This window comes from Colletes latitarsis, chromosome 13 (genome assembly GCF_051014445.1).
Source record: "Colletes latitarsis isolate SP2378_abdomen chromosome 13, iyColLati1, whole genome shotgun sequence".
Lineage (NCBI taxonomy): Eukaryota > Metazoa > Arthropoda > Insecta > Hymenoptera > Colletidae > Colletes > Colletes latitarsis.
In genome coordinates, this window is record NC_135146.1 from 13,343,512 (window position 1) to 13,366,160 (window position 22,649).

Here is a 22,649-nt window from a genome sequence, read left to right on the forward strand (position 1 = left end):
TTATGTTGAATTGAATTGATGTAACGATATGGATGTATCCTGTAATTAAAAGAAAAAACTGCATTTTAATGCAACTGTCAACGGAACCATAACGAGCGATCCACCCACACGGTCACCTCATTTTCTCGAAACGTGGGAATATTCGTGGGTCCTTGGGCACCGGTTTACGTCCGTGTAATAATTGGTAGCTGCCAAAAATGAACGGGCGTCCAGCGACATCCGTTTCCCGTGTCGCGATGAAAATCTGCCACGCTCGGCTCGTTCGAGCGCATTTTTTCCGAAGATGCACTGGTCAGAAGAAGTGCATTGTGAAGAGGGCAGGGATGACCCCTTTCACTGTACCACGTTGCTACGGTCGTGTATATAAAGAGCCGAAGCATCTGACGAAGAAGCACAAGTACCAACCCATCTGCATCCTAACCGCTTCATCGTCGGTGTCCGTGTGACAGAGAGATTATGTTCACTATCAAGGTAGGTACTCAGTCCGTAAGACACGACGGTAGCCATCGAGACTCGGTTTTCATCGGCGTGGCAAGCTATCGAATCGCGGCTGTGAATTATCCTCCGTGTTAGCTGTCTTGGGGGACCGTTTGATTTACGCCCGGTTATGGGGGACCAATTCGCGGGTTATCGTCGCGTGTGCCTTTTACAAGATCTACGTCGCTCCAGGGATCGAACGAATCATCGAAATATACCTCTCAGGATCCGAAATTATTTTTTAAATCGTTTAAAAGAATCGTCGTTCCACCTTGTAATAGCTGCAATCTTTCGAGAGTAATATTTTCCGATAATCGGCGATCGCTGAAATGCATTTGCTCGTAATCGCGCGGTATCGTGTTTCACTTTCATTTTTCTACCATTTCGTCCACGCGATAACGCTTCGCTTTATTCGCGACGTCGCATTTGTCGGAATAAACGCGAGAACTTTTATTCGACAAAGTTGCCTTCAACGTTATTTTTAATATTGCTCGCGGTGAAACTAAGTTTCGAATCGACTGGATAAACTTTGAAAACGATTCTCGAATATTCCAAGACGATCATGGTGAAATTTCCTGATCGTTAATTACGTTGACAAATTTGTTAATTGACGGGTAATTCTCGACTGTTGTATCGACGTGAAAGCATTGGAACTAACATTGACAGACATTTGTCGGAATAAACGCGAGAATTTTCTGTTCGACAAAGTTGCCTTCAACGTTATTTTTAATATTACTCGCGGTGAAACCAAGTTTGAAATCGACTGGATAAGCTTTGAAAACGATTCTCGAACGTTCCAAGACGATCATGGTGAAATTTCCTGATCGTTAATTTCGTTGACAAATTTGTTAATTGACGGGTAATTCTCGACTGTTGTATCGACGTGAAAGCATTGGAACTAACATTGACAGACATTTGTCGGAATAAACGCGAGAATTTTCTATTCGACAAAGTTGCCTTCAACGTTATTTTTAATATTGCTCGCGGTGAAACCAAGTTTGGAGTCGACTGGATAAAGTTTGAAAACGATTCTCGAATATTCCAAGACGATCATGGTGAAATTTCCTGATCGTTAATTACGTTGACAAATTTGTTAATTGACGGGTAATTCTCGACTGTTGTATCGACGTGAAAGCATTGGAACTAACATTGACAGACATTTGTCGGAATAAACGCGAGAATTTTCTATTCGACAAAGTTGCTTTTAACGTTATTTTTAATATTGCTGGCGGTGAAACCAAGTTTGGAGTCGACTGGATAAAGTTTGAAAACGATTCTCGAATATTCCAAGACGATCATGGTGAAATTTCCTGATCGTTAATTACGTTGACAAATTTGTTAATTGACGGGTAATTCTCGACTGTTGTATCGACGTGAAAGCATTGGAACTAACATTGACAGACATTTGTCGGAATAAACGCGAGAATTTTCTATTCGACAAAGTTGCTTTTAACGTTATTTTTAATATTACTCGCGGTGAAACCAAGTTTGAAATCGACTGGATAAGCTTTGAAAACGATTCTCGAATATTCCAAGACGATCATGGTGAAATTTCCCGATCGTTAATTACGTTGACAAATTTGTTAATTGACGGGTAATTCTCGACTGTTGTATCGGCGCGAAAGCATGGAGCGTAACATTGACAGACGTTGCAATCCTTTCGCCATAAACGCGCAGCTTTTAAATTACGAATGACTTGCATCAGAATAATTCTACGACCGATTACCGCGCGTAGAAATTTCGTTATTACCGTTATGTCACTCGTTGGTTGGATACTCGTTATGACATTCCGGTTTTGTCCAAGACGCGTCTTCTTCGGCTCGAGGAAATTTTCTCTTTCTCCCTCCGACTCGCCCACGATTCGAACTCTGATTACAACGGAATAAAAAAAGGAGAGAATATTCGTTGGTAAGGGCGCAAGATAGGCTCATTGTTCTTCTCTGTCGTTGTACTCGGTATCTTTCTCGAATCCTCCGTTGTTCGCGCAAGATTAAGAACGAGGCGTTCGAAGATCTTCGTTAGCGATGCCGTTGCGGTTGCATACAATCAAAATCAATGGAATTCGAACAAGAGAACATAGAACGGGCGTGAAATTAAGAATAGAATTATCATGACAATTACTGGTCGATTGCGTCACGACCCGTGTCGACACCTTTTTCTTCGAGGTAGGACAATTGCGAAGGAATAAAGCGTGACACCGATGTGGATCCCAAATGCTTTTCTACGCACACGCGCCTGTCATTCTGGATTCCGATCGTGACATCTTTCGCATCTTTTCGATTGTTATACGATAGAAAATGAAATTAGCCAGTGAACAAGTGCTGATATTTTTCAACCCTTTGCATATAAACACGTCAGTGACTTCTTCATCCTATGTTAGGAAACGTATTTCTCATTCTTCTTGCGTAGCTTTGTCTATGTAATGAAACTCGAGTCAGATCTTGTAGTTGGTTTTTTTCAGTTTCAATCCCGCAGAATCATTCTTCCGCGTTATCGAAGTTGCAATGAAAAAAGAGTGTTAATTTGCAACGAAGACTGGCGTGGTATAAAAATATTTACAACTCGCTTTGTATAGCGGGGTACTTTAGAATCGTATGTGCAAATTGAACTTAATAAAATCCAAAGAAAAGAAGACATTTCGAACGTGGGCGGTGAAAAATGAAAAGACGAGATTGACGAATGAACCGAAACGGTCCGCGCATAAGCGAAGGTTCCCTCGTGATCGTTTGACATTATGAATGAAGAAGCGTCTGCTTGTCTTTCGTTCTTTCATAATCCGTCTTATTATACGTTATGAAGAACAGGTGGACGTAGCGTCATTACCAGAACGGCATTCCTCCTCAGTTTCGTGCAACGCTTGCGAAACTTTTCGTGCTTGCTTGTTTTCTTGATGTATTCTTAATAATTTCAATAATTCTCTTTTGAGATTTCTCTGTCTATATTCACCCACTGATTTAGCAATAATCTTTTCAGATTTTCCCTGTATAATATAATAAATCCAAGTCCTTGTATTTTAGGTTTGTGAGGAGGCATGAGTAAAATAACTTATATGGATCGCCATTTTTTAGTCTTTGAAAAGTCGCGTTTCTGTCTTCCTGTGGACAGACACAGTTCTGTGTTAATAACAAATTCATTGCACATTGATAATTCAACTGCTACTTTGATAACACTATGCAACAAAATAAAACATCTCCATTTCCATTTGAAACTCTCGCAATGGAACTTACGCCACTTTCAAAATAAACTTGCTTGCTTTCTTGATATATTCTCAATAATTCTCATTTAAGATTTCTCTGTCTATGTCTCTATGTCATTGCAATAATTTTTGTAGATTTTCCATGTGATCTCTTGTATGTAGAATCCCCCATTAAAATTTTTCCCTGTATAATATAATAAATTAAGTCCTTGTATTTTAGGTTTGTGAGTAGGCATGAGTAAAATAACTTATATGGATCGCTATTTTTTAGTCTTCAAAAAGTCGCGTTTCTGTCTTTCTGTGGACAAACACAGTTCTGTGTTTATGACAAATTCATTGCACATTGATAATTCAACTGCTACTTTGATAACACTATGCAACAAAATAAAAAGTCTCCATTTCCATTTGAAACTCTCGCAATGGAACTTACGCCACTTTCAAAATAAACTTGCTTGCTTTCTTGATATATTCTCAATAATTCTCATTTAAGATTTCTCTGTCTATATTCACCCACTGATTTAGCAATAATCTTTTCAGATTTTCCCTGTATAATATAATAAATCCAAGTCCTTGTATTTTAGGTTTATGAGCAGGCATCCTCGTTTGTTGTCGTTTTGTAAAATATATGGATCGCTATTTTTTAGTCTTCAAAAAGTTTCTGTCTTTCTGTGGACAGGCACAGTTCTGTGTTTATGACAAATTCATTGCACATTGATAATTCAACTGCTACTTTGATAACACTATGCAACAATAAACTTACGCCACTTTCAAAATAAACTTGCTTGCTTTCTTGATGTATTCTCAATAATTCTCATTTAAGATTTCTCTGTCTATGTCTCTATGTCTTTGCAATAATCTTTGTAGATTTTCCATGTGATCTCTTGTATGTAGAGTGAAAAAGTATCTCGTGGATAGCCCATGGGCCTCCTTCCTCGTTCTCTTCCGCCGACACTCGGCCTTCTGCGCCTCTCATTGTTTAAGCGAGTACACGACACGTATGAAGCGATCGCTTGTTTCAGCTCGGTCATACGGTCAAGGAGAAGCGAAATATCGATTACGTTGCTACGAGAATGAAATCCTGTCCCGGATAAGGTTCCATTGACGCCGTCGAACGCGATCGGTAATTAGAAACGCGTCGCCACGCCGCGCTGCACCGGCGGATTACAGCTCGCCATTTGCCACCAATCCTACATCCATACGTGTCAAAGGGTACTTCGTCGACTATCGAACAAATTGACAATCCATTAAACACCTTTTTCAACTCGCCTGGAAAACGTGTAAACGAACTTTTGCTTCCGTAATCTCGTATCAATCGATTGCAATCCAAAAGAATTGTTGGATGACCAACACGACCAAACAAACACCACTCCGTCACATTGCAAACATTACTCATCCAAACATCCTAGTCACGATTCCTAAACCTTACTCATCCTGGAACCTCGTACCCTTCCTGAGTCACACTCTCCCTTGACCATCGTCCCTACCTCTGCCTATTTCCAGCAATAGCACAAAAACGCCTGCAAAACCGAAAAACCTCTCAGAGAGTTTTCTTATTAAATAAAGTGTTGTTAAATTCATTGGAACAGAATTTCTGAAACTGTGGAAGACTTGGGAGTTCGATAAACGAGAATTTGCTTCTGTTTCTCGCGGATATTTTCGCGAAGAATCTCGCGAGAGAGGGTGAGGATGAAAAGCGATACGATCGGGATGACATTTAGGGGGCGAGGAGGGAGACTCGCGGCTGATGGGGTTCTTGAATGAAATTACACGTTTCACGGACGCGCGAAGAAAAACGGGCGCATTACACTGTACCACTTTCGTCCTGCCATTACGCCGTGTTTCATAATGTCATTTGCGACTGATGTAACCGCGTCGTGCAGCCTCTAGGCATTATCATCTTCGCTTGCCCTTTGCAGCCGTTCCATACAAAGCCACGCCACCGCGGGACGTTACTTTCACCAATTCTATGAATATTTGAACGAAAGGTTTTGCAAACGGCGCTAGGGATCGGCATCCATTGTCCACGTATTTCCCAGGCCGCTACCTCTCTTCCCAGTCACGAGGGAAAGAGCAACTTAAAAACTCGCGTTCCAATTAAGCTTAATTGACGCGGCCGTTGTTCCACTGTCGAAGATCGCCATCGACTCGTGCTTCGTTTTCAATGGCTGCGCGAACACCCGTCGAGTGCTCGCCATTAAAATAATTAGCGACAAACCTTTTGTCGAAGTGCTACTTTGTCGCGCTGAGGAACGAAAACTGTGTTTCAGGTGTTGGTGGCGGTCGTACTTTGTACGACAGGGACATTAGGGGCACCTCAACGACCCAGTGGCGGGGCTGACAAAGATGCGGTGATCACATCTCAGCAGCTCGAAGTGAACTTCGATGGCAATTACGTCAATAAGTAAGTGCTCAGCAGAACGAGAAACGTCGTTCGTCACGAAATCATTGCGAGACGATTTTTCTATCGTTCTTGACGGACGCGTCGGGTTAAAGCTTAAGAGAAGTACGAAAGTAATCATAGCACGACGAGCAAACAAGAAAAATATTGGATAAATATTCTTTTCAAATATTGGACAAATGTTTTTTAAGCCACATTTCTTCATATGAGAAAAATATTGGATCTGACTATTATGCAAAAAATATAAATTAATTTTTTAAAAAATATAAGCTAAATATTCAGGGTATATAAACGAGATATTTAAAAAATGTAAAGTAAATATTCAGAGGGTATAAACTATATTTGAAAAATATCAATTCAATATTTAAATAACATTCAATAAAATCTTCAAATTTAAGAAAAAGTTTTTTACCCCTGGAAAAAATTTTACTGAGGGATTCTAGGGGTCCAAATAAAACGAAAATCAAGAATACCAATTTGTTGATGGAGACTTTGTTAAAAAGTTATTAACGTTTAAAGTTCCGCCCGTACTGAATTTTTTTCTAGAAAATGGTTAGGATTTCGGGGGTAGGTCTATTCACCAAAAATGATTGTAATTGACCCCTGCAACCGAAAATAATTTTTTCAGAATAATTTGAAATTTTTTTTCCCCGTCGTAAAACTTCACATCTTCTCGAATTTTTTTCTCGAAACTGGGTAGGATTTCGGGGGTATGTGTATTAATAGAAAATGATTGCAATTGGCCCCTGAAACTGAAAATAATTTTTTTAGAACGATTTGAAAAATTTTTTTTTCGTCGAAAAATTTAAGCACCTACCCCCTGTCGATTTTCTTAAAAATTAGTTTTCGATTTTTAGTAATTTTATTTGACGCCCAACAGAAAAGTTGTTTAATACTTCTTTGTAGGTACCTATGAGCTCTACTTCAGAAAAAAGTTTCATTGAAATATATTCACTATTATAGGAGTTATGGCTGTTTGAAAATTGGACCATTTTTATGGGGTTTTTCTCATTTTTCGGGGTTAAGGATTAACTTTTCGAATAATTTTGGAATTTCTACTTATTCTATACTAAAATACGCGGCGTTTGGCTTTTTGAACGTGAAAATCGTCCAATCCGTTCGGAAGTTATGGTGTTTTAAAGATTCGCATGAAAATTCGAGCAGATATTTCTGACGAGAAATTATATTTTCGGTGAGGATTTTTTTTCTCGAAAATGCGTAGGATTTCGGGGGTATGTCTATTCACCAAAAATGATTGTAATTAACCCCCGCAACCGAAAATAATTTTTTCAGAATAATTTGAAATTTTTTTTTTTTCGTTGAAAGGCACCTAATTAGATTTTCGGTAAGGAATTTTTTTCTGGAAAGTGCGTAGGATTTCGGGGATATGTCTATTAACCAAAAATACTTGCAATTGACCCATGCAATTAAAAATAATTTTTCCAAAACGATTTGAAATTTTTGAATTTTGTCGAAAAATTTGTGCACCTACTCGAATTTTTTTCTCGAAAGTGGGTAGGATTTCGAGGGTATGTCTATTCACCAAAAATGCTTGTAATTGACCCTTGTAACTAAATATAATTTTTTTAGTATGATTTGAAATTTTTGAATTTAATTGTTAATAACTTTTTAACGAAGTCTCCATCAACAAATTGGTATTCTTGATTTTCGTTTTATTCTGGCCTCTAGAATCTCCCATTAAAATTTTTCCCAGGGGAACATTCTATTTCTAATATTAAATAAAGATTCACTTTATAATAAGAAAAAAATATTTCTTTCATAATATGAAATAAATATTATCTGTACATTTAAAAAAAATATTCTATTTCTAATATTACATAAAGATTCATTTAATATTCTGACAAACATATTTTTCAACATGAGATAGATATTTCCTTCATATTTAAAAAAGAATATTTCTTACTTAATATAAAATAAATATTCTATGTATATTTGAATATTAAAAAAAGATCGAATCTCTTTTTAATATCATATAAATCTGTAGACAATATTTCGTGCTACTAGGGAGCATCACAAACGCACTTTTAATTCATACTTCGAAAACGGGTCAACGTCTCAGAATAAAAAATGTCTTCTTCGATTCAGTGCTCGTTTGTTCCTCGAAGTTTGCAATTTTCAACCACGAACATTTTCCATTCGTTTAATCTATCGCTTTTATCGAGATGCAAGTACAAAGTTAAAAGGTTCGACGTACATTTTATCGCGCGAGGAACACGTAGCGAGTAATTACACAAGGTGAAAACAATGGCACCGGCTTATTCGCGCGATTCACTGTCGCCCACTGCAATCTCAGTTCTGCATAACTGCATTATTCGCAAGTAGGAGCGTTCGCTACCGTGTTTAATGTTTTTCTTTCAATTACACCGCCTTTCTTCCCGATCGAGCTGCGATTACTTCGTACAATTTCTCAACGCAATTAACCCTTTGAGCTCTGAATACTCCTGGCCGAAACTTTTTCGCCACACTGAAGTGACAATTCAAGGCGCAAACAGTAATAAATTACAGTGATTCCTTTTGCAGAAGGTTAAATAATTAAAAACTGTTATTTTAAATATTGCAATCAACTAAAAAACTTAATTTGATATTTACAACAGGAATGAATAATTTCTTTGGGAGAGTGGGACGTAAAATGGGATTTCCATTTCGAAAATTCCCGATAATTTTTATGACCCTAATATCGCCCAAGCGCTACTTAAGGAAGGCAAATTACTAACGAGTGTCCCTGCATTAATTTTACACAAAAATAACTGCATATTGATTGAAAAAATCGACAAACGCCTTTAGTCCAGGCCGATGATTTAGAGAAAACACATAAATGCGGCCTTAGAGCTTTAAGGGTTAACCCATCGACTTTCAACGAGAATCTCTCCTCCATATGAGTCCCAGATTCATGACTTAGTCGAGTGGTTGTTTAGCTTTGAGACGAGCAACGGGATCAGCCACCAAGAATCAGGCCAGCCTAAGCAAGTGGACAATGAGACCCCGGTGGTCTCGCAGGGTTCGGATTCTTACACGGCGCCGGATGGCCAGCAAGTCAGCATCACGTACATAGCTGACGAGAATGGCTTCCAAGTGCAAGGGTCTCACATCCCCACGGCGCCACCGATACCACCAGAGATCCAAAGGGCGCTCGAGTGGAACGCGGCTCATCCCGAGGAGGACGACGGCGGTCAACCACGACCACCTGGCCGAGGTCTGACCCTCCAAACATCCCTTAACCATACTTCACGCCACCCAATTATCCGCTCAGAACCTCCAAATAATCGAAAATATCTCACTCGATCTATTTAGAATTTCTTTTCTTTCTATTTAGAATTTCTTTTCTTTCTATTTAGAATTTCAAACAACACGATTGTTTCTTAGCCCCCCCCCAAGAGACACAGTAACCCAATTATCCGCTCAGAACCTCAAAATAATCAAAAATATCTTAGTCGATCTATTTAGAATTTCTTTTCTTTCTATTTAGAATTTCCAGCAACACGATTGTTTCTTAGCCCCCCCCCAAGAGACACAATAACCCAATTATCCGCTCAGAACCTCAAAATAATCGAAAATATCTCACTCGATCTATTTAGAATTTCTTTTCTTTCTATTTAGAATTTCTTTTCTTTCTATTTAGAATTTCCAGCAACACTTTCTCACGATTGTTTCTTAGCCCCCCAAGAGACACAGGCGACAAAAGTAGATTATCGTAACCCAATTATCCGCTCAGAACCTCAAAATAATCGAAAATATCTCACTCGATCAATTTAGAATTTCTTTTCTTTTTATTTAGAATTTCTTTTCTTTCTATTTAGAATTTCTTTTCTTTCCATTTAGAATTTCCAACAACACGATTGTTTCTTAGCCCCCCAAGAGACACAGGCGACAAAAGTAGATTATCGTAACTTGTAATTGTTTTCAGAATGTTGCGTTTATGTGATAATGAACGCGATTAACAGCATTCTGATTTATTTTTCAGGTTAATCAGCCCAAGTATACCTCAAACGTGACCTGATTCCGAGCCAGCCATGGACAGAACCGACCCCGAGCCTCCGATGCAACCATAAAAATAAATATAGCGTGGTATATTAATCTAGGATTATACGTAACAGAGAAAAATAAGGCGCGAGCCAATCGGTATATATTAACTATATACTTCGAGATTCTTTATGATACTTGTATAGAAGAAAGTAATGCGCACTGTTCAGCAGCTTACGACAGGATCGTGCCGATGCGTGCACGCTGCTTTCACACGTAAAACGCGAAAAAAATGACGACGCCATCGCAGTTGCGAGGATGCGTGTCGAGCGTCGATAGTATATATAATACGTATACTTTAACTTGTGATTTTTGTATATAAATAAAAGCGTTTTGCCGAAGAATTTTATTCCTTTTACGTCGTTCAATAGCAGTGCACCTGTTACGATCCCAACGACTCTTTTTACTCCTGTGGAACATAGCTATGAACATATTCATGTTCACTAACATTGTATTTTTTAACTAATGATTGTATGAGACTAGAAACTATTATAAATTCTCAGTTATATGCTCACCAACGACGAAAAACACTGTTCATCATAGACAACATCGATTACCAGGCCTCACCACGATGAAATTAGATTTTTAATTAATTTCCTGCATGTTCTATGAGAATGTTGTTTAATACTTTTTTGTAGGTACTCATCAGTTCTATTTTCCCTAAAAATTTCGTTGAAATATATTTACTATTGTAGGAGTTATGGTCGTTTGAAAATTGGACCATTTTTCATGGGGTTTTTCTAATTTTACGGGGTCGAGTCCTAGTGTAAACGAATTGTTATTATAATTTTGGTTGAAACGTAAGTGCAATAACGTCTTCGTCTTGTATTGCATGAATATTGCATCGCCTAACATTATCCCTACTTTAAATAACGTTCTATATTGCACAAAGTAACAGTAAAGTAATCAATTACATTAGACTCTGTCTTATTCGGTTCTCTATTGATCGATTATATTTTCGTTTAAGATAGAATTGTTCAAAATATATTACTCGACAATTTAATTTATTTATAAAAGTGTTTTAAAAATTTCAAGACGTGTGTTTTTGTATGATAGAGTTTGAATAGTGTTAAAACATTCCTTATGTTTCTATTAATAAACAATTTTAATCATATTATTTATTCTCCATGCTTTTTATTTACATTCCCTGCCTTTCACCACGTTTTTTTCATCTAATTAATTAGTTATAAACGATTATTGGAAGCGATACTTATTCAAATACTGCGCGAAAAATGACGAGGTATAGTATCGCCATCTATGAGAATCTGGAGGAGGTATCTGGAGGAACCTCCCCTCGCCCCCCAAGGTTTGGTGCACACGAATGGTATCGCCATCTAAGAACAGGTTTTGTACTAAACAAAGTACAGCTGCCCCAACTACTGCTACTCCTGATACGCAATATGTACCTTGATTATTCGTTAATAATTCCTTTTCTGAGAATAAAATATGAACTTTTAGAATCGAGGAGTATAGTATAGACCCTTGGCAACATTCAGGGATATATTTTATGCCCGTGGCATGCGTTATTTAATAGTTATTAAACAATACACACTTTAGGAATCTATCGTTAATAATTAATTAATTAGAGCACGTAGCGTAGTAAAATTGGCCCTTGAATGTTGCTAAGGATGTCTACTTTGTTCCCTAATAGCCAAAATATGCGTGTAATTGTTGAAAACTTGATAATTCATCGATTAAAGTCGACAGTGATAGAAATTTACTTTCCTCCACTTTTCTCCCATTAATTCCTTAATTTCTTTAATTCTAAAGTTAAAAACAATAAATCGAATCTAATTAAGTTATTCCACCATCTTTCTATACATTATTTCATCTAATTTAATTAGTTATAAGCGATTATTGGAAGCGATACTTATTCAAATACTGCGCGAAAAGTGACGAGGTATAGTATCGCCATCTATGAGAATGTAGGGGAGGTATCTGGAGGAACCTCCCCTCGCCCCCCAAGGTTTGGTGCACACGAATGGTATCGCCATCTAAGAACAGGTTTTGTACTAAACAAAGTACAGCTACCCCCACTCCAGCTACTCCTGCTACGCAATATGTACCTTGATTATTCGTTAATAATTCCTTTTCTGAGAATAAAATATAAACTTTTAGAATCGAGGAGTATAGTATAGACCCTTGGCAACATTCAGGGATACATTTTATGCCCGTGGCATGCGTTATTTAATAGTTATTAAACAATACACACTTTAGGAATCTATCACTAATAATTAATTAATTAGAGCACGTAGCGTAGTAAAATTGGTCCTTGAATGTTGCTAGGGATGTCTACTATGTTCCCTAATAGCCAAAATATGCGTGTAGTTGTTGAAAACTTGATAATTCATCGATTAAAGTCGACAGTGATAAAAATTTACTTTCCTCTACTTTTCTCCCATTAATTCCTTAATTTCTTTAATTCTAAAGTTAAATAAAGTAATTCCAATCTAATTAAGTCATTCAACCATTTTTCTATGCATTATTGCATCTAATTAATTAGTTATAAACAATTTCTGGAATTGACCAAGTGTCGCCATCTATCGGAATACAGAGGAGGTATCTGGGGTTACCATCCCCTTACCCCCCAAGCTTTGGTGCACACGAACGGTATCGCCATCTAAGAACAAGTCGCGAACTAAACAAAGTACAGCTACTCCCACTCCTGCTACATATTGATTACATATTCGCTAATAACTCCTTTTCTGGGAATAAAATATGAACTTTTAGAATCGAAGAATATAGTGTAGACCCTTGGCAACGTTCAAGGATACTTATTATACCCATGGCATGCGTTATTAAATAGTTATTAACAAATATCGGAAGTCGGAACATTTACGGCTGTATCACCGCCTGCTTCAATCGATGAATTATCAACTTTTCAACAATGCCACGCATATTTTGGCTATTAGAGAACATAGTAGACATCTCTAGCAACATTTAAGGACCAATTTTGCTCCGCTCCTCGCTCTAATTAATTAGTTATTAGCGATAGATCCCTAAGGTGTCGCGTTAAAATGTTCGAAAACGTGTGCCGACTTCCCGATATTGATTAATAACTATTTAATAACGCATGCCATGGGTATAATAAGTATCCTTGAACGTTGCCAAGGGTCTATACTATATTCTTGGATTCTAAAAGTTCATATTTTATTCCCAGAAAAGGAGTTATTAGCGAATATGTAATCAATATGTAGTAGGATTGGGGGTAGCTGTACTTTGTTTAGTTCGCGACTTGTTCTTAGATGGCGATACCATTCGTGTGCACCAAACCTTGGGGGGTAAGGGGATGGTAACCCCAGATATCTCCTCTGTATTCCGATAGATGGTGACACATTGTCAATTCCAGAAATTGTTTATAACTAATTAATTACATGAAATAATGCATAGAAAAATGGTTGAATGACTTAATTAGATTCGAATTACTTTATTTAACTTTAGAATTAAAGAAATTAAGGAATTAATGGGAGAAAAGTAGAGGAAAGTAAATTTTTACCACTGTCGACTTTAATCGATGAATTATCAAGTTTTCAACAATTACACGCATATTTTGGCTATTAGGGAACATAGTAGACATCCCTAGCAACATTCAAGGACCAATTTTACTACGCTACGTGCTCTAATTAATTAATTATTAGTGATAGATTCCTAAAGTGTGTATTGTTTAATAACTATTAAATAACGCATGCCACGGGCATAAAATGTATCCCTGAATGTTGCCAAGGGTCTATACTATACTCCTCGATTCTAAAAGTTCATATTTTATTCTCAGAAAAGGAATTATTAACGAATAATCAAGGTACATATTGCGTAGCAGGAGTAGCTGGAGTGGGGGTAGCTGTACTTTGTTTAGTACAAAACCTGTTCTTAGATGGCGATACCATTCGTGTGCACCAAACCTTGGGGGGCGAGGGGAGGTTCCTCCAGATACTTCCCCTACATTCTCATAGATGGCGATACTGTACCTTGTCACTTTTCGCGCAGTATTTGAATAAATATCGCTTCCAATAATCGTTTATAACTAATTAATTAGATGAAATAATGTATAGAAAGATGGTTGAATGACTTAATTAGATTCGAATTATTGTTTTTAACTTTAGAATTAAATAAATTAAGGAATTAATGGGAGAAAAGTGGCGGAAAGTAAATGTTCCGACTTTCGATATTTGTTAATAACTATTTAATAACGCATTTCAAAGAATTTCTACATATTCTTCACTAAAATACGTGTCGTTTGTTTTTTTGAACATTAAAATACATTGGATGTAAGCTCTATTCGTATACCTCGTCTGTAGTTCTTCTTCGTGGGTAGAATAACTTTTTTAAATATCGAATAGCATTATTAATAACTTGATATCGACAATTATGACCTTACACATTTTGTATCAATTAAAAATACGTTTTGCCAAGCTCTATGCATACTTTAACGTCGTTGACCTTTTGTTGAAAGTGAAAACGTAGTTTCTAATGAATTAAATGCTATAAAACTTGGACACGATATCAACGAAGGACATATTCCTCGATAATAATAGTTTTCTATCGATATTATTGTTCTTCTTTATTCTTAAGTTCGTTTTAACAGCGCACAGTATAATATTTTTAAACAACCCAGCTTAGAAATAGAGCATTCGTAACGTCGTTTGGCATGTAATTTGTATATTTATAGCAAGTAGTTATTTACAATACTAGTTAATCGACGATGGAGGTGCAGATTTGATTACAGGTTGCTCGTCCTGTAATCTAGCCGGAAAGGTTTACTTGAGTACGTGTTACCGGTCATACGATGGCTGAACCGGTATCACCGAGTGACATTTGACGCAAAATGTCGGTGATAGCGTAGCGCACAAACTATAAAAGGTGCACGGGAGACTTACGTTCGTCAGTTCGGTTTCATTCGTTATAACTGGAAAACCACAAACCGAGGTAGCTTAAACATTCAATTCTCCAATTTGTTATCGTAATCTTTCAAAAACGAAGACAAGCTCAACAATAACCAAATTACATTCATCGATCGTTGACCTTTACAGTATAAAATCCTTCGGGTCACTTCAGAATTTTATCGATGCATAAATCTAATTTATTTTACGTTTACTATTAATTAACATGTTACAATCAAAAAAATTTTCATGTCACGTCGGTAGACCTGACTTACATCATTTTTGCATGGCACCAACATGGAGCCACCGGATGTCATAGTGTTAACACAAATATTATGATAATCTGTCGTGCTAATCCCGTAAACATTTCTTTTCAAGAGACTCCTTCGACCCACGCCATGTTTACCATCACGGTTTTCCTTTTAAACGTGATGGGTATGGCGCTAGCTGCGGACAACCAGATCCCCATCGTCAGTCAAAGCCAGGACATCAGTCCAGACGGTAGCTTTTCCGCAAAATGGGAGACTGGTAACGGAATTAGCTATCAAGAGGAGGGATTTCTCAAGAATCCTGGCCAAAAGGACACAGAGGCCGAAGAGGTCCGTGGTTCGGCGTCGTGGACGGCTCCAGACGGTACCAAAATCAACCTCGGCTGGCTGGCCAATGAAAATGGCGCCAATTTTCAAGGAGCTCATCTACCGACACCGCCGCCCACGCAACCGGTGCCAGTTCTCATTCAGCGTGCTCTCGACTGGATAGCCGCTCATCCCTACAAAGAAGAGAAGAATAGATTGTAATTTTTCACGACGTTCCATTTCACTAAAATAACATTTCGTGGATCTGGGGCGAGCTCCTTCGAGGTCTTTTCCCATCTCAAGCGCATAAATGTCTCGAATGATCTAGACTTATCAGGATGACCCTTTCTACTTCCGAAACGGTTGCTAAAAGACGCGCGTTATTATTGCGGAAATATATGTTTCATTCTATTATTTTTCTCCTATTATTTATTTTCTCCTTCCTCTTCATTGTCTAGTTATCGTATTATTCTTTTATCGATATTAAATATAGCAAACTGTGGCGGTACAAGTTGCAAAAGAATTTTAGACAGCTACTGATAGGAATTGCAGCCACAAAATTCCGGAAGATCCTCGATACTTGCACGTTCTCGGGTGACACTCCGTGTGGAAAGTTTCCACGAGAGCTGAAAGGTAGTAAATATGGAGGGTTGTAAATAAAATCGATCTGTCTCTTGAATTGCAACGTTTATTCCGTATGCATCGTGACATATACTAAACAACGATTATTTACAATGTCGTTGCTCGTAGTAGATGCTCGCGTTTGCATGTGCGACATTAATACATAATGCATAATACATTATACAATACGATATAACGATATAATACATATGTGTATACGTATGTACCTCGGTAAGTATAAAATAAATATTTACAGCAAATTGAACCAGAGTGGTAACGCGTGTTCGTTAAGAGCTGGACGGCGAGAGGCAACGACGGCTAGCGACTCATTGTATTTCGTGGCGTAATAGTTAAAATGGGGGCTCGGGTGAGATCACTGACGACGGACGTGTTATCGTTTACACCTGATTCTGGTCATCCTTGGAGGGATGCGCCGCTAACCATTCGAGCGCTTTCTGAATTAGGGGTGGAACCTCGGGCGTGGTGGGCAGATGAGCGCCCTGCGGTTGGAATCCATCAGCGTTCGCGACGTACGTCAGTGAGATTTGTTGGCCGTCGTCGCTCTGATAACTGAAGCTACCCTGCGCGTTCATCGCCTCGTTCTCGGAGCCGGCGTTTTGCACCTGACCCTCCTCGTCGGCTTTAATCCCGTTACCAGCCTCGTAGTTCCATTTGTACGAACCGTCCGGGTTCGGACCCTCCTGGCTTTGGCTAACGATCGGTACCACATCCTCCGCGGGGGCGGACGACACGCAGCATGCCAGCGCGAGCACAACTACCTAAACGTCACAAAAACAGATTATCGTTTATCCAACTGTGAAATGATTCCAGCGTAAATATTGAATCGACGGTAACGCATATTAGCGACAGCTCATTTTTAAGGGACGTCGAGGGCAATTAACTCCACGATACTTCGTTTTCGAACGATTTACGATGGCTGCTGACTCGGAGTCACGTATCGGGCGTCATAGGATTGATTGTTCGAAAGAAAACATGGATATGTTAGGAAAAGGCAAGCAACAGCTTATTTTTAAGGGACGTGTAGGGCAATTAACTCGACGATATTTCGTTTTCGAAAGGGATGGCCGCGAGGATACAATCCAGATGCCTGTCGATGGCTGCTGACTCGGGGTCACGTAGCTATCAGGCGTCATAGGATTGATTGTTCGAAAGAAAACATGGATATGTTAGGAAAAGGCAAGCAACAGCTTATTTTTAAGGGACGTGTAGGGCAATTAACTCGACGATACTTCGTTTTCGAACGATTTACGATAGCGACTTGGCCTGCGTGTGGCTCAAAAGGGCTGACTCGGAGTCACGTATCGGGCGTCATAGGATTGATTGTTCGAAAGAAAACATGGTTATGTTGGGAAAAGGCAAGCAACAGCTTATTTTTAAGGGACGTGTAGGGCAATTAACTCGACGATACTTCGTTTTCGAACGATTTACGATAGCGACTTGGCCTGCGTGTGGCTCAAGAGGGCTGACTCGGAGTCACGTAGCTATCGGGCGTCATAGGATTGATTGTTTGAAAGAAAACATATGTTAGAAAAAGGCAAGCGACAGCTTATTTTTAAGGGACATCGAGGGCAATTAGCTCGACGATATTTCGTTTTCGAAAGGGATGGCCGCGAGGATACAATTCAGATGCCTGTCGATGGCTGCTGACTCGGAGTCATGTAGCTATCAGGCGTCATAGGATTGATTGTTCGAAAGAAAACATGGATATGTTAGGAAAAGGCAAGCAACAGCTCATTTTTAAGGGACGTCGAGGGCAATTAACTCGACGATATTTCGTTTTCGAACGATTTACGATGGCTGGTGACTCGGAGTCACGTATCAGGCGTCATAGGATTGATTGTTCGAAAGAAAACATGGATATGTTAGGAAAAGGCAAGCAACAGCTCATTTTTAAGGGACATCGAGGGCAATTAGCTCGACGATATTTCGTTTTCGAAAGGGATGGCCGCGAGGATACAATCCAGATGCCTGTCGATGGGATTGATTGTTCGAAAGAAAACATATGTTAGGAAAAGGCAAGCGACCCGACGTTGCTTTGCTTTAAAAAATAGGAACTCTGTTCCCCGAGGGTCTGGCCACGGAGAAGGCGAAGGTGCCTTCTGGTGAGAGGACTAAGCTTGACCTTTTGGCACTTACTTGGAAATTTTTAAAGTTTTATTCAATTTCTAACATGCATTTAATTCAGACGAGCTCGATTATGTGCACGCTTGCAGTTGTTCGCGTTATTGTGCTTAAACGCCTATAAATTATGTTGGAGAAGACCGTTTTCCGCGTAATTGCGCGTCCAAGAGTTAGACAAGTTGCTCGAAGGATCTAACCAACTTTATTCGCAAATAGCTAATCAAAAGATTGCTATGTGAAGAAACTTGGAAAGTTAAGACGAGTAGGTAAACGAAAGCCATTTGGAATGTTTATTCGTCCAGAAGGAACGCGTATCAACTCTGCGCAGTAGACGATACCGTTTCGAGTCAGCCACGATCGCCGGTAGTGCAACTTTTATTCGATCGGACGCAGTTGTTCGCGGTCAAGCGTAGAAGTCTTCAATATCGAACGTTTCTACACTTTGAAATGTTAAAAAGCGATCGATTTCTCGTTTTCTGTATCCACAGTTTTATTCCAGAATCCAACTAATAATTTATTTCTATTGCAGGGAACTCGTCCGTGACGGAGTTGCAATTGGAAATACACACCTTGGTTCGATCTACGATACGTTCACGGCGTCCTCGGAGGATCGTGAACACTCCCGTGTAACTAAATGCACCCTACTCACCTTTCGAGCGGTTCGAAACGGAAAGCAAGAAGGCACAGGCAACGATTTCACAGAATTTCCGGTACGTATCACGGCACAAGAGACGCGACGTACGGGCGATCGCGGCACTCGACGAATTCTCCTAACCGAGGGCTCACTGAGGACGATCTCGATCTTTCGACGGACTTTGATTGATTTTTTTTTTCTCGTTTTAATTACGCTTACCAGTGACGTGTACATGCTGCAGCAGTAATCGCTGATGGGCAAGTGTTTATCAAGCCCCGCAGCGCTCGTCGTATATATACCCCTCGAGGCATCACCAATACGACCAAGTTACGATAGCCACTGTGTTCCTAAGAGGACGCACATGGGACACGGCGACACATCGCCAGACAGAGAGAAATCACGACCCGGGAGAGACAAAGAGACAGAGATTTGGAGAGAGAGAGACGGATGTAGAGGTACGTTAAAGGGGGGTTACACGGATCCTCGTTTAACGCGCGCCAATGCACGCTGATATGCATGTGTGGGGACAACAACACACTGTACATCACCCGGAGAGAGACTACTATCCCGGGGATCAGCATGTCACATTGCGCTAAATGTCATCGGGTCCCCGTTAAAGGATGCTTACTCAATTGTCATAATTTCTTTAACGACGCAAAGTCGCGTATGGGGACCGTTTCGGGAAACCAGAACCGATGGTGAATCCAGATATCCCGGGATGTCTCTCTCCTGGAGCGTTTACGCTAGTTTCCAGCTGAGAAATAGATCTTACAACGTATCGCGTACAAAGGATCATGGTATAGGGAAATTTTACGTTCCATCGACGAATAATTGTATCGCAAAGCTAGGTTTTCGAGAATTTTTCATCCTATTAGAAACCTGCCACGCACGTCAGAATGTCGACAGGTATGATTTATGCATTTTTTCCCACGCAAAAGGTGTGTTTCATGGCTTTGCCGAGTTTCGTATTCATATATTTCGCTGTTCATTCGATTTTCGAAATATTTAATTTGTTCCCTATGCTAAAAGCTTCTGCACGAAGTATATTCGCGAGCATATTAATTATTTCTTCGCAGTTTGTTATTAACACTAGATTCACGGAAGTCAATTCATATTTAAAATTGCAGAACACGTGAATATTATTTTTTAACTTTGAATTTGATTGATGCATTGGCATGAATTCTAATTAAAAGATAAATCGTATTTTAAGGTAATCGTCAACATGAAAGGTATCAATAAATATACGATATAAATATTTCAACCCTTGCATTGCAATATTTAAAATTTAATATTTTAAGAGATTCTTCCAATATTGATAAATCTTCAGATTACAAGTAATTGTTTTAGCTATAAATAATATTTGAACCCTTGCATTGCAATATTTAAAATTTAATATTTTAAGAGATGCTTCCAATATTGATAAATCTTCAGATTACAAGTAATTATTTTAGCTATAAATAATATTTGAACCCTTACATTGCAATATTTAAAATTTAATATTTTAAGAGATGCTTCTATATTGATAAATCTTCAGATTACAGGTAATTGTTTTAGCTATAAATAATATTTGAACCCTTGCATTGCAATATTTAAAATTTAATATTTTAAGAGATGCTCCCAATATTGATAAATCTTCAGATTACAGGTAATTGTTTTAGCTATAAATAATATTTGAACCCTTGCATTGCAATATTTAAAATTTAATATTTTAAAAGATGCTTCCAATATTGATAAATCTTCAGATTACAGGTAATTGTTTTAGCTATAAATAATATTTGAACCCTTGCATTGCAATATTTAAAATTGAATATTTTAAGATGCTTCCATTATTGATAAATCTTCAGATTTTCAGAGGTATGAAAATAATTAAAATAAACCTCGATATTAATACACACGCACGAGATTCCCCTCACGCGCCATTTTGCGGGCCATATGCGCGCCACAGAGATTGAATATAATTCGTAATTAACACTAGATTTACGGACGAATGTTAAATTCCATATTTAAAATTGCAGAACACGTGAATATTATTTTTTAACTTACGTTGAATTTGATTTGAATGAACACACATTCTAATTAAAAGAAAAATCGTATTTTAAGGTAATCAACAACACGAAAGGTATCAATGCCAGTAAATCTAGTGTTAACGACCAATCGACGAGATAATCCGTGGCGAATTAACGTCTAAATTTTTCTTGTACCCGGATTCGATGACAAAGATTGCGGATACAATGGTATCGATAGCATCGTTTGTTAAATATCATGAATAGTCAGTCGGTGAGCATGACGCGTTTCGCGCGGTGGTTTAAATCATTAACTGGAAGCAACCTTTCATTACTAACGCTCAATTGTGCTCGTAACAATGCTCTGTCAAAGTTCTAACAGTTCACTTTGTCGCTAATTTTCTTTTTAAACGTAAGAAGCTATAATCGTGCTGTAATGAACGATAATTACAGTAGAATTCTACGCTGTTGATAATAATTACGCAGTACGTAATAGTTTGTATTCAGACGTGCGCTTCTCCAACATTTAAACACGCAATTTTCTTGCATTCTTTATTATTTGCCTTTTTACCTTCGTTGAATATTTTTCGTTTCCGTATCTTGCTTGGAAATACTTTCTATAAATCTTTCTATTTTAAACATGCTCGACTCATCGGTATTACCTTGAATAGAGCGCAAACGCGCATCTATTTAATCAGGAATCAAAGTTGCTCGATCGGAATGTTAACGATTGATTATCGATAGGCATTAACGATCGTATATTAATTATGATTTAGCCCCGTGCGAGCTTTTTGTACAGAGAAAAACTTGTAGCATTTTAACCATCGAAGCGTACGTCGTGTTTTACGTAACATTTGTAAACTGCAGTTAATTAATGAAATGGTTGCAAGACCAAGTTGTAAAACATGGTGTACCTGTCGAATATTTCCATTCGTTTGTTCACCATTAATTTATGATTAATTTTCCGAATGGTTTAGAGAGAAGTATAATGATAAAAATACCTCCTGCACCGGTGCAAATAAAAGCATCCTATTTAGGACTTTGCATTAATCATTCTACTTTAGGAAGATAGTTTTCATCGTGTAAAATTACCGAACTCGATTGCAAACGATACAACTAATAAATTATTCGGTTAAATCGACGAAAGAACGATTAATTATTTGCCGCGAGACGTTACTCCGCTTCTTTTACGGAAAATGCAAAGAACACCTATGGCGATAATAAATTCTCCTTTTCTTAGGAATGTCTAGTTCCTTGTTAGAAACAACACTTGCCGCGATGCGTGATTCACCGTGGCACGTAATCGATATCTATGAACAATTATCTCAAAGTCACTGCTGTTCGCTTATCGATTCTTTTAATGGAATTAAATATCTCCAGGGATCATAAAAATATTGTATAAAACGAAGAGCCACGTTTATTTAACGAATAAAAAATTCTACAGAAACGAGCAACGAATATTTTGATTTAACATACGCCTGCACTTCGCTAATTGACACGTTAAAATACAGAACAAATTTCTTCTGCAAATAGTCACCGGTTCGCCAGATGCCAGATTGCGGTATGGCAAATATAGGGGAAAGTCTGCGCGGTATGTTTGTGCTTTTAATTAGCCGGTTTACGTAATAGTGCATACAAAAGACGTGGAAATAAATATCACTCGTGAAAGTAGCTGAATAGATAAC

At 38.4% G+C, this 22,649-nt stretch overlaps 3 protein-coding genes across 3 annotated transcripts; 2 read left to right on the forward strand and 1 right to left on the reverse strand.

Annotated features, from left to right (window-relative positions):
- Nucleotides 1–325: 325 nt before the first annotated feature.
- On the forward strand, nt 326–10,456 carry Cpr14 (cuticular protein 14). The gene is made up of 4 exons (XM_076780520.1): nt 326–471; nt 5,941–6,074; nt 9,008–9,285; nt 10,054–10,456. The coding sequence occupies exons 1-4, from the start codon at nt 457–459 to the stop codon at nt 10,056–10,058; spliced, it is 432 nt and encodes a 143-aa protein (XP_076636635.1). The 5' UTR covers nt 326–456; the 3' UTR covers nt 10,059–10,456.
- Nucleotides 10,457–15,010: 4,554 nt separating this feature from the next.
- LOC143349334 (endocuticle structural glycoprotein SgAbd-2) lies at nt 15,011–15,932 on the forward strand. The gene is made up of 2 exons (XM_076780510.1): nt 15,011–15,035; nt 15,368–15,932. The coding sequence occupies exon 2, from the start codon at nt 15,388–15,390 to the stop codon at nt 15,784–15,786; it is 399 nt and encodes a 132-aa protein (XP_076636625.1). The 5' UTR covers nt 15,011–15,035; nt 15,368–15,387; the 3' UTR covers nt 15,787–15,932.
- Nucleotides 15,933–16,234: 302 nt separating this feature from the next.
- Cpr22 (cuticular protein 22) lies at nt 16,235–19,314 on the reverse strand. The gene is made up of 2 exons (XM_076780371.1): nt 19,181–19,314; nt 16,235–16,964 (listed from the first exon to the last, which is right to left on the reverse strand). The coding sequence occupies exons 1-2, from the start codon at nt 19,193–19,195 to the stop codon at nt 16,584–16,586; spliced, it is 396 nt and encodes a 131-aa protein (XP_076636486.1). The 5' UTR covers nt 19,196–19,314; the 3' UTR covers nt 16,235–16,583.
- Nucleotides 19,315–22,649: the final 3,335 nt, after the last annotated feature.

Excerpts from the sequence above, each read along its gene's own strand:
- LOC143349334 (XM_076780510.1), top strand. The coding sequence starts at position 15,388 with ATGTTTACCATCACGGTTTTCCTTTTAAACGTGATGGGTATGGCGCTA.
- Cpr14 (XM_076780520.1), top strand. Across the intron at positions 6,075-9,007 it reads GATGGCAATTACGTCAATAA|CTTTGAGACGAGCAACGGGA; the intron begins GTAAGTGCTCAG and ends GTGGTTGTTTAG.